The 12,753-nt window shown below is 39.8% G+C and overlaps 1 protein-coding gene across 2 annotated transcripts; it reads left to right on the plus strand.

Annotated features, from left to right (window-relative positions):
- The first annotated feature begins 1,217 nt into the window (after nucleotides 1-1,217).
- ccnk (cyclin K) lies at nucleotides 1,218-10,153 on the plus strand. Of its 2 annotated transcripts, none has more exons than XM_032585833.1 (11): nucleotides 1,218-1,369; nucleotides 2,618-2,844; nucleotides 3,516-3,597; nucleotides 3,742-3,873; nucleotides 5,153-5,258; nucleotides 5,369-5,426; nucleotides 6,072-6,241; nucleotides 6,324-6,496; nucleotides 6,621-6,651; nucleotides 8,047-8,118; nucleotides 9,040-10,153. In XM_032585833.1, exons 1-11 carry the CDS (start codon nucleotides 1,361-1,363, stop codon nucleotides 9,567-9,569), a joined length of 1,590 nt encoding a protein of 529 aa, XP_032441724.1. In that variant the 5' UTR covers nucleotides 1,218-1,360; the 3' UTR covers nucleotides 9,570-10,153. The 2 variants fall into 2 exon arrangements, with proteins under 2 accessions (XP_032441724.1, XP_032441723.1); XM_032585832.1 differs by having other exon boundaries at nucleotides 1,219-1,369; nucleotides 6,324-6,532.
- Nucleotides 10,154-12,753: the final 2,600 nt, after the last annotated feature.

Below are 12,753 nucleotides of genomic sequence, written 5' to 3' on the forward strand. Positions count from 1 at the left end.
GCCCACCTGCAGGTAGTCACTGTAAACATCCAAAGGAGATATTAGGGATTATTTCCGCCTCGCAGGGCAAATGCCTCTCACAATGTTTTGATGATTATTCGGATCGCCTTCAACTTTCTCACATACAGTCACATCAAACTTGGACATCTCTCGCTGGGATTAATGGACCGACACAAGAGAGTACTCGACTCAACAATACAGTCCGCAAACTGGAAGAATTACTGATCAGTGTAGCATGCGTCTATCAGCTTTGATTGGCGTCCATATTCCTGTTGGTAAAAAAAAGCAACCCCACAGCATGATGCTACCATGTGTCACAGTGTTTTCAAGGTGATGTGCGGAGCTGGCTTCCCTCCACATTTGCAAAAACATCCCTTTTTAGTCTCATCTTCCCCTTCTTTTGCAGTGTGTGCAGATTTTAAAGAGGATTTGTTTTTAACAATGGCATGTGTGGAAGGTAAACATCAGTTGTGTATTAAATTGCATTAAATGTGTGCAGTATTTGCCTCATAACTGACACAGCTGACTAATTAATGACAAATACCATTGATTGGGGAAAGATATCACCAGCACAAAGCCAGACAACTGTTGTCTTTCTCCTTTTAGAGCATTTCTAGGCGATCTTTTACCCATTATTATTTACCAAACTAAAACATTTTACTGCTGCAAACTGCAACAGTAAAAATTACCTATTTATCTGAGATATTATTGTAACAAATTTCAAATAATTTTATATTGTTATGGAAGTATAGAACCACAGATCTAGGCTAGTACGACAGCAATGACTTTAAAAATCTCTCTTTATTAGGCATTTTCTTCCATAGTCTACTCTTTTCCATAAATGAGTAAAATACTAAAACTATTAACTGCAACGTTTCACATTTGATTAAGAAACTCCTGAAATTATGAGGGTGAGAGGTAGACAATAAATGAATAAATTTTGAACTCTGTAGTGAATTATGATTGCTGGACTGCTTTTGTAGACAATTAAAACAGTAGAGTCAATATTTGTCTCCCTCTAGTGGATAGTATTCGAAACAACAGCCTCCTTATTCTCACAACTTGGATGGTCTAAAAAAACGATTCTTATAATCTTATAACAGAGAGTTCACTGGTTAAATTAGGCACTTCACTTTCGGAAAAATATTTTTTTTTAACCCGAAATGTATTTTTCCATGGCGCACGTGTATCTTATCTCCTGCGTAATGACGTAGTCAAGGAGATAGTGACGTACCGGAAAACGGTGTCGTCCTTGTTACAATGGGGATTTTTGGTTGCTCATTTGTTGGTTAATAAACTGTGAATAACTGCGGATTATTCAAACTGTCGTCTTTTGTATGTGGTTTATCCCGACGCATACATGATAAAGGTAAGCGTCGCGGCTCATTAGATGGAAAAAATAAGCGACGAACAGCGAGAATTGTGACACTTTTGACAGGCTGATATGCCTTTAGCATTAGCTCGGGCTAACATGCTAACCCAATGCTAGCGAACAGATTAACCAGCCTAATTCACACTTCTTGTCTTTCTCTGTGTTGTATATTTTTATTTTACAAACTCACCCATTTTATTTTCTGTCAAATGCATTTTTTTGCACATTATGAAGCGTAGTTTTGAACATTTCAGGCATATTTATAGTAAATGTTAGGTAGTAGCTCGTGACTTTATTATGCTAATAAGCTAAATCCTATATTTTACACGTTCATAGTAAACCAGGCTACGCTGTTGCTCTCTATATAAACTATACAGCAGTTAAGACATTACTATGCTAAATAAATACAATTATTGTTCTTATTTTCTATTCTTTTTTGTTGTTGTTGAAACACGTTTGGTTAAACTTAGCCACACAGTTTGCTCTCTAATACAGTGGAGAAACGGAGATCATATATGTCTAAATGAATAACATTAGGTCTACTTTGAGATTATATTTAAACAACTTCTATGTTTAAATACGTGCAGGATGAACTAGTTATCCCCAGATGTGTAGTGGATGGAATAATGTGGTTCTTCTGCCTCTTACTGCGCACAGGTGGTCAGCTGGCTGAAAGAAGAAAGGCTAGTTCTTGCTTACATGGATGTCTGAGAATTTGGGAATATATATTTTTTTCAACAAAACTTGACTGTCGTGGTGTGAAAAACAAGCTCTCACTACTATTTGGAGAAATTATATTTTAAAGCTATTAATTAGCCAATCCTAGGATTTCCCAACCAGCTAATGAGCTACAATACCGCCAGACTCTCCTTCCCAGCCATGCCCAGTAGATCAATAAAATGTGTAGTTTAAAGTTTTCTTTGTTGGGTTAAGCATTTCTGTGGCTTTTTTTTATGTATAATTTGGATAATTTCACACTTCCTCACCGGTTCTGTTTGGGTTGTTTATGGTGAACATGGAAAATAAATCTCCCACATGCTTTATACAGGATGCGTCTATTTCCACAGACCAAATATTAAAATCAAAAAATGAACTAAACAAAGCAACTTTTAGCACAAGTTGTACTTTTAAAGAATTCGGGGCTCACATAAAATGCTGATTCTTACTGGTAGGGCTGTTCTCTGAAAGCAAGCAAGTAATTATTGTTTTTTGGTTGTTCCCCCCGCTCCCTCTGATTCTCCGCAGTCCAGTGCAGCAGGTCCATCCACCTCTTCCCCTCAGACAATGAAGGAACCCAAGGAGAACTTGAGCGGCCAAGCCACTCTGGACCACATCAAGCCATGCTGGTACTGGGACAAGAAGGACCTAGCCCACACCCCGTCTCAGTCCGAGGGCCTTGACCCGGGTACGGAGGCTCGGTATAGGAGGGAGGGAGCCCGCTTCATATTCGACGTGGGAACCCGCCTCGGCCTGTATCCTTGATCCGTTTATACCAGGAAAAAACTTTATCTTGTATCTCTGTCACGTTAGATTTAGATATTTTAGGTAAAGTAGTGCAATAAACAAACACCGAACAGATAAGCTGTACAAATTGACTTGGCCTGTCACGATATCAAGTTTTACTTGATGATAAATGGTCCTAGTTATTGCGATAAATGATAATATTGTTGTTTTGAGACATTTCTCAACTAATATATTGGCAATGGCATAATAATGCAAGAACATATTCTCCAAGATCAATAAACTTGGAATTCTAATAAACATTTAACACTGGAACTGGAAGACATTTTAACTATTCAAAACGAATGAACAAAACAATAGAAACAACAAATAAAAGTAAATTATGAAGTATCTGTAAACAACACAACCCTTAAAGAAAAAAAGGGCTGGTTGAAACCCAGAGCACCAGACTGAAAACGTTTGTCATCCAGTCTTTGGTAGAAAGAGAGGAAAGAAACAAAAGGGATAAATCACACAAATGGAAATTCTTGAGCTTGTTTTAGTTGATCATGAGTGTTGGTTAAATGCTTTGCTGAGAAGCCTAAATATGTTTTTCATAGAGTAATGTTGTGTTAAATGTTGTGATTATGGTAACCATGCTAATCAGAAGTCGTTGTGTGCGAGACTCCTTGACTGTTGGCAGACACTATGACACTCTGGCCACCGGCATCATATATTTCCATCGCTTCTACATGTTCCACTCCTTCAAACAGTTTCCCAGATACGTGAGTCCCAGTTTCTGATCATCCTCGGTCTTTTCCCCGATGTCCGAAAGCAAACTAAACTTAGGGAAATGAATGCTGGGACTTTTATTTATTTATTTATTTATTTATTTATTTATTTATTTATTTATTTATTTTGTCCCACAGGTGACTGGAGCTTGTTGTCTTTTCCTGGCTGGAAAAGTCGAGGAGACCCCAAAGAAGTGCAAAGACATCATCAAGACGGCGCGGAGCTTACTGAACGATGTGCAGTTTGCTCAGTTCGGCGATGATCCAAAGGTGACGTTTTCATTTGTTTCAGTTTACCGCTGACCTTTTTCTGAACACATTCAGCTCAGAAAGGTCTACAAATTTGATTATTGTCTCGTGTCCAATCTTTGAGACACCAGGAACAAAAAATAAATAAAAATAAAATGCTTGGATTTAGGGGTTTGTGATATGACCTTCAAATGTTATCACAATACTGACTGGTGCTAATGGGATAACAATAGAAGTGATGATGATAAAAATATGTATTACTTGTTTTAGGTAACTGCATGCCTCTTACAATACACACCCATTCACAGTAGGATTCTTCAGGGTGCAGTTACATAAAGAACTGCACATAATAATTGTATTTATTTACATTTCTCCTTTTCATGTTTGCTCTGAAGTACAAATAAACTCCACTTGATATTATTTCCCACCTTCAACATGTCAGTTTTTTAAATCTACATCAGCTTGAAATATTCTTATAACATTTTTGCATTTTATTTGTTTACATAAATGGAAACAAGACAGCAGAAATAGTTTCCCTCAAATAAATATCTGGGTTATTTTGTTTGTTTTTTTTATGCCTTCAACATTATCCAACATCATAGCTGTTGTTATTACTTTACGCTAATTTAAGGAAATGAGGTTCTAGTTCTGAGGGAAAGATTATAGAAATAAATATCCTCTGGCAAATCTGAGTCATTAGCTCTCTAAAAAACTAAAAAAAAACAAACAAAAGGAAGCTTTTTGTCTTTTTCACAAAAAGAAATGCTTCATAAAACTCCAACTGAGTTTGTGAAGAGTGTGTTTTCAGGGCAGAAATATCCAGGCTTGACCCGTCCAAGTTTGTTTTAACTCCAGATGTTACAATGGAGTCCAGAGTCCTTAATAAACTATTAAAATGCTCATTAAGTGTCTCTCGCAGCACTTTCTTTCTCCTTTTTCTGGGTCAGGGAGAAAGAACCGCTTATGTCTAAACTGGATGCAGCAAACGCCTAATCAGTCGGTCGTGAAGGCCGAGCGCAAAACTCTGGACGTACTTTCACTTCTTTGTTAATAATAAAATGAAGATTGTAACTATCCTGCAATCTCTTGTCAGCCACCTGTTTGTTGTGACATCACAGCCCCAGAGTTTAACCTTATGGAGCAGAAGTAACTTAGAGATGTAATTTTCCCTCATAAATATCTTTTACAATGTGTGTTTTCAGGGAAAATGAGATCAATCTGTCTATTTGTGCTGTAAAACGGCATCAAATGTCCATTGTTGAGAGAACTGTGCCTTAAATGAACCTTCTGGTTGTAACAGGAGGAGGTGATGGTTCTGGAGAGGATTTTACTCCAGACAATCAAGTTTGACCTGCAGGTGGAGCATCCCTACATGTTCCTGCTGCGCTACGTCAAGCAGCTTAAAGGTAAAGGGGGGGGGGGAAGAAAGTTCAAACGTTTCAACCGCTGATGAAAAGTAAAGTCTGGGACATGGATTCAGTCAGGAACAGACTGACATTCTGCTGTTGTATTGCAGGGGAGAAGAATAAAGTCTGCAAGGTATTACAGATGGCTTGGACCTTTGTCAACGACAGGTGAGCACACTCTGGCCTGTTTTTACTCTAGTTAACTGAAGGTTCTTCTTCAACCTGCGAAAATAGTCATAATATTTTTAGAATAAAGCTGCTAAATTGAAAGACTAAATTCATAACTTTACGAATTTATTAATATTATGATTTTATTCTTGAAATATTGACTTTATTCTCGTATTATTACAACTTTATTCTTGTTATTTCAACTTTATTCTCATACGACTTATTCCTGTTATACTATAACTTTGTATACTGACTTTATTTTCAATATTATAACTTTTTTCTCATTCTTTTGACTTTATTCTCGTAGTATTATTATGACTTTTTTTGTATTATTTCAACTTTATTCTTATACAAATTATTCTTGTAATAATGTAACTTTATTCTCATAATACGTCTTTGTTTTTGTGTTATTGCAACTTTATTCTCGTAATACTATAACTTTATTCTCATATTCTTATGACTTTATGCTGGTATTATTTCAACTTTATTCTTAAAATATTATGACTTTTATTTCTTTATTTATTTTATTAGTCCAGTCCAAATATTCCATCATATAAATCATTATTTTGAGGATTTTCCTGATAATATTGACAGACTTGACCCTTGTTGTGTGTGCGTGCGTGTGTGTGTGTGTGTTCCCTCCAGCCTTTGCACCATGCTGTCTCTGCAGTGGGAGCCAGAAATCATCGCCGTGGCTGTGATGTACCTGGCCGGCCGCCTGTGTAAGTTCGACATCCAGGAGTGGACGGCCAAGCAGTCGTCCCGCCGCTGGTGGGAGCAGTTCGTCCAGGATGTCCCCGTCGAGCTTCTGGAAGGTGCTCCCCTCCTTCCTTCAGCTTTCCTCCCTCACCTCTCGGACGCTTCTCATCCATCCGTCACAATCCCTCCATCTTGCAGACATCTGCCACCAGATCCTGGATCTGTACTCCCAGGGAAACAAGCCCATCCCTCAGCAGATCCAGGAGAAAGAGCGGGCGCCAGCTACCCCCACCTCTCTTCCCCCAGTCCCACAGGGGCAGCCCCCGGCCTCCAACCCGCCGCCTCCACCGCCCAAGAAGGCCTCTCCTCAGGTCGGCAGCCCGGCACGCCAACTCAAACGCTCGCATGTAAGCAAGCTAACAGAGAAGAGAAGACTTAAAAAATATGAAGAAATGACTTCTGCTAATCTCAGCCTTGTGTCTGTTTTTGTCCCAGACTCCTCCAAAGGATGAACCCAAACCTCCAGGTATTCTGCTTTTTATATGTCGCAGTTCAATTTTATTTTTGGTTTTTTTTTTGTAATTTTGTGAAATTACACCTACAAACACAAAAGTATAAAGTCCATAAATGTTAAGAGGGAGGACAATAATACCTTGTTTATTAGATTTGTAGGACCATCTGTCCCTATAAACACTAAATCCAGCTTTCCACATGAATTCTTCGTTGTAAAATGACTCAAGCTCTTTCAGATTGGGTGAAAACAACCGTCAGCATCAGTTTTCAGGTCTTGCTAATTATATTTACGTTTGGACTGCCATCATTAATTAACATAATGACATTGTTATAAATATAGTTAGTCAACACAATTTTTATTTCTTTTTTTTTTTTTTGCTTAGCAAAAGTTACAGCAGTTTGTTTTCCCCCAAAGTGCAGTGTGTGTGCACAGAGTCCCCTCAATCCAGTATGTGTGTGTGTGTGTGTCTTTAAGTCAGCCAGGTTCAGCACCTATCACTGGCTGCCTGCATCTGGGAAAAAATGAGAGAACTTCAACTTAGTCAATTAATAAATACTAGTTATTTTAATAAAGTAACATTTCTCATTATATTTCAACTAAAATATGTAGCTGAAAGTTGTTTTTCCTTTGGAGCTGAGACCTGTTTTTGTCTAAATGCTTCAACTTTTTTTATTTGCATATGCATAAAAGCCAATTTATGTATTCATTTTTCTTTATGCTGGAAGTGACACAAAAAAAAAACAAGAGCAATTTTGTAAATAAAATAAAATAAACTAGCGTTGTTTTGGGGGGTAAAAAAATAACTTTGAGTAGTAGCCCTTGTCTGGACTTTGACTGGTCCATTCTAACACATGATTTCACTCTGATCTAAACCACTTTATTGTTGCTATGACTTCATGTTTCGGCTCATTCTGCTTGGAAGGTGAACCTCCGCCCCAGTCTGAAATGCTTTGCAGACCCTAACAGTTTTTCTTCTTGGGTTGACCTGCATTTAGCTCCATTAAACTCTTGACAAGCTGCTGAAGAATAGAATCCCCACAGCATGATGCAGCCACCATCTTGTTTCTCTGTAGGAACACTGTGTCCCGGTAGACGTGTGTTTGTTAGTTGTCTGTCCATAGTTGTGCGTATATCCCAAAGGGTCCAGTGCTTACACTGGATTTGATTTTTGGGTCAGTACTTGCCTGCTACCCTTTTCAAATTTAATTTGCAAAAAAAAAAAGGAAAAAGCAACAGAAAAATTTGTGCACAGTTTTATGTCAGTATATCACATGAAATCCCAATGAGATGCAGTATACTTTGCTGTTTTAATTCGACAGTATTCAAGTCATTCGTTCTTGTTTAACTTTATTAAACCAAAAATCACATATTGATAACTCTCGTAACTCTCTCTGACATTTTTTGCAGAACAAGCCGGGTCAAAGATCCCGCGACTGGAGAGCCCCATGCCCCCCCTGCCTACATCCCAGCCTCCCCCAGGTAACCATGGCCACCGCCTGAGTCATGCTCTTCATCTGGGTTTCAGGGCATGGAGTTGAACTTGGGGACACGCTGGCATCCAGGAAAGCCCTGCTGTCTGTTTGTTTGCTTGTGCCTGTAAACAGACCTGCTTTATGAGCCGCCAGTTCCCCTGCGGCCAGTTCGGGCTCCCGGAGCAGTCCAAAATTGTTAGCCTGCTTCTGTAATCACCTTTCGCCTGGACAAAACGCAAACCACATGCTCCCACGCTCACCCGGAGCTCTCTGAGAGCTTCAGCCGGGTAATGAGACCTCCTGCGCGGCGGCGTTGGCTGATCTTGGTCCCGCTGTGCGTTCCTGTCTGGGAACAGGGAGGTTGTTTGGGATTATGTTGGTGGGTGGAGAGGGCAGGGAGGGGCAGGGGGGATGCATCCTCCACCGCTGAGATGGTGACTGCTTTTAATTAGGGCTGCAACTAAAGATTACTTTAGTGATTCTGACAATTACTCGGATAAAAAATTGGCCCGTTCTGAAGACTTGAGCCTTTTTGTACGATATTAGAAATGCATTAATAGATGCAAATAAATAGTTCAATTCCTTTTTTAAATAAGAAAATAAACATTTTATTGCCTAAAGTGCAACAACATATTCCTTTTGCGAACGCTTTACATCGACATGTGAACACCTGGAGAATTTGAACCAGGCAAATCGAAAACTGCTATTTGAGGAGTTCTGGGTTAAATGCAAAATTCATAAATTTTTTGTACAGTTTTTGACTACTTTACTTCTCTCAGTGAGCAAATTGCCTTTATCGGAGTCTGTTAACGATTAATCGATTTCTAAATTAGTTGATTATTTCAACAACTGATTAATTGTGATTAATCCGATTAATCGTTTCAGTCCTGTTAGTTATTTTTCTGCTTTTCCCTGTTTCCCCACCCAGCCCCTCCTGCAGAGGCGGAACCAGGAAACGAAGCTGCTCCTCCGCCTCCACACGCCCCGCCCCCACACCAGCCCCCACCCTTGCCTCATCGCCCTCCTCCGCCCCCGCCCTCCAACTACCTGATGTCCACCACCAGCTCCTACATGTCTGGGGAGGGCTACCAGAGCCTGCAGTCCATGATGAAGACAGAAGGCCCGCCCTACACCCCCATGCCGCCCAGCTACCCGCCACCCATCCCGCCGTATCACCCGCACGTCTACCAACCGGCCGCGGCGCCTCCTCCAGGTCCTCCGCCTCCTCCATCCAGTTACCCACCACCAAGTTTGGCCCCGGCCTACCCTCCGCCGGGCTACAACAGCTACCCTCCGCCACCGCCTCCCCGCATGCCCCCAGGCCACGTGCCGCCGCCAGGGATCACGCTTCCCCCTGCCGGGTACCCTCCTCCTCCCCCCGTGCCTCCAGGACAGTCCCAAGTGCCCCTTCCTCCTCCACCTGGAATGCCCCTCAACCGCGGCGGGTGGATGAGATGAATTTACAAACACATTGCTGCTGATTGGAGACTGAACCACAAAGTTTTCCTGTCACAAACTAAAAGAAGTGACTGGTCTCTGTTCAGTGCGGCTTCAGACAAGCAGCTGAGGTGGTTGGAAATAAACTGGAAATGACAAGTCAGGTCTGGGCACCATTGTTTGGAAAACCAGGAGAAATATTTCTGGGAAGTATTTTTTTTGTTTTGGAAAGATTTTGATATCTACAGGAAGCTACGTATTGAGTCCTTCACTGAGAATGTACTGAGGAACAGCAGCACCCTGTTTTCCTCCCAAAGTGTGTCAAACATCGTAGTGACATGTTTCAGTTTATTTGGTTTTGTTTTAGGCTTCTTATCATTGAAATCATGTATTTTGCCTCCTAATGTTTCCCAGTTGCATTTGTTTTTGCGCTCTGTTTCTCACTTTGTTCTGTCACATTGTGTCCAGTCTTGGGGAAAACGCAGTAGTTGAGTCTTTTGGAGTTTGTCGGCTCATAATCTGTTTTTGTTTTGGCATAACTTCAAAAATGCTGGTTTCGCGTTGCAAACAGTTCTGCGACTATTAAAAGTTTTATTTTCACATTTTGTCCTTGTTTTGTGGGATTTGTAAAATGTTCTTGTTACACAAGCACTAAACAAATTTAGGAAAAAATTGCTCTTTAATGGCGATGCACTTGTCCACTTTTTTCACCGATACAGATATCTGAGATTTAGTACAGATCTGATACAGAAAAAGTCCTGAATTGACTTTACATTTGCTTTACTTTCTTTTTTAAAACACAGACATAAATGTGCTGCATTACATATTGATTCAGTAACTCTGCACCACTACAGCTAATTCACTGATCGCTTCACAAGCTTGGTAAAACATGTAAAAACAACACAACTTCGACTGGTTCAGTCAGTGCACTTAGCAGTAGGACAGCCAATGTAAGATGAACTGAAACTGACCAAAACAATAGGTTGACTGTCCAGGTCAAACATGTAAAAATAAACTGCGATAAACCTTTCAAAATGTCCAAAGGTACAGCAGCATTGTTGCTCAGATGTGAAACTCCAGTTTTTATCATCCAGTTTTCAGCAAGAAGTCTGAACAGAACACTGCTTCCTTCACAAAGACTCTCAGGACAGAAGCCAGAGAGATTAGCTCCTTGTCCTAAATTACCATCCAGCTGTAAACTACAAGTCCCATTCGACTGCAGGAGGATCACTCCTCCCATTAGCCCTGGCACAGAGCCGACTACAAATGGGAGGTTAGTCGTCGTCGTGGAGGCCCGGCTGGGATGGGACCCTCTGTCACTCACCGCCACACGTGTCATAAACTCATTGTCTTGCCATCAATCGGAGGACCTAAGCACCTCCACAGCAGATGGAGGCCCAGCAGGACGACAGGAGGCCACGCCCGGAGCCCCCGCCCCACACAGAGAGCACACGGTAGGACGAAGAGAGGCCGCAACTTTAGGGGTCCCCCATGGCCCAGACTGGCCCTCCTGTGGATACACCTCTGGATGAAGTCCTAATGTCTTCCATGATTAATCGGATATGACTGAGCGTCTTCTGTAAAATATCAGCTGGTTATGATCTGGAATCAGTGACATTTAGATTAAAATATGTTCAATGTTATCCTCCCTCTTGTATTGTACTTTGTTTCCTCTTTGTAGCCACATTTAATTATTACATTCTCTGTCAGTTAAAGAGAAGCTCATAGATAAACACTGGAGGGTGAGGACAACAAAACATTTGAGGCGAGGGCGCCTCAGTTGGCCCAAATGGCTAGAACCGGGCCTGGACCGAGAGTGCCACTGTGACTGAACAGACAGACTTTGTTGCCCTCTGGTGGTGAAAGGAAGGATAACAAGACAAACAGCATGACAAATATTTTCTTATTTCTTCCATTTTTGCATTTTTTGGGGGGGCACATCTAGAACTTTGATATCAGACACAGATAAATAAACTAATGTTTCACACGATTATTTTTTTTTTTCATTTATTGAGCAAAAAAAAAAAAAAGTGGAAACATCCTTCTGCTGTCAAAGCATGAATTAAATAAATTACTAGATACATTTCAAAAGCTGTTCCTAATCCTATACACTGCCTGACGGGTAGAATCAAGAAATCACACAAAACTTAGACAAAAGGCTGAAATGTCTCAAAATGCAACACGTCATAAGAGAATTCAAAAACACACTAACTCAGTGAAATTTATAGAAGTGGAAACTGTTACAAAGCAAATTTTTAATTTTTAGTCTTTGTAGCTCCAGCAAACCACAGACATTAGCTCCAAACTGTAAAAACAGAAATGAAGGCCTACCAAAATTAGTGTAAGTGTTCACAAGTCCAGAAAGGCACCTAAACAACGACCGGCTTCACTAGGTTCTGTAAAAGCTATTGTTTATTATTTAACAATAAGGAAAAGACTGGACAGAGAAGGCATCGATGGGAGAAATTCATGGTGTATACCTGTCAGAAGTGAACACAACATTAATCCTTGAAACTAGAAAGTGATAATAAAATTTAAAAAAAAGTCGTTATCTTGAAAATTAGCAAATAGGAATGCTTCAAGTACGGTAACTGACCTAAAACGGGAATTCTTTAGAGAAATTATTATGGGTCTTTTTTACAATAATTGGCTTCAAATATATCGTCACCTTCCAAAAAAGTAATGTTTTTGCCCAAAAGTAATTTAAATAAATAAATAAAATTCACTTTAGGCCATTATTTTTAGGGAAGGTGACGATATAAACATGGGAAAAATACCAAACTCAATGCCTCTATGGCACAGCAGGGGGCGTAGTTGCGCAGATATAAAAGATGTGAAAACAAAAAATGTTATCAATATTTAGACATTTATACATATATATGATTCTGATTGCTCTTGTTAGTCATTATATATATATATATATATATATATATATATATATATATATATATATAAACTTAAAGGACCAAAAACAGATACTAATTAATTTAGTCAGCAATTCTTAAACATTAGTGAATGTTTAAGAATGTTTTTTTATTTGCTTATTGACGGCAACAAAGTCCATTTCAGACAGGTTTCTTTTGTAGAGACAACGTCTTCGTTTAAAATTAGTATTAGTAATGCTGTTCTTGTTATTATAGAAGATTATAAAAAATGCGACATTTATATCACTGGAACCTTTGGAACTAGATTTTTGTTGCGTCTA

The sequence above is a fragment of the Xiphophorus hellerii genome, chromosome 15, assembly GCF_003331165.1.
Source record: "Xiphophorus hellerii strain 12219 chromosome 15, Xiphophorus_hellerii-4.1, whole genome shotgun sequence".
NCBI classification, from domain to species: Eukaryota; Metazoa; Chordata; class Actinopteri; order Cyprinodontiformes; family Poeciliidae; genus Xiphophorus; species Xiphophorus hellerii.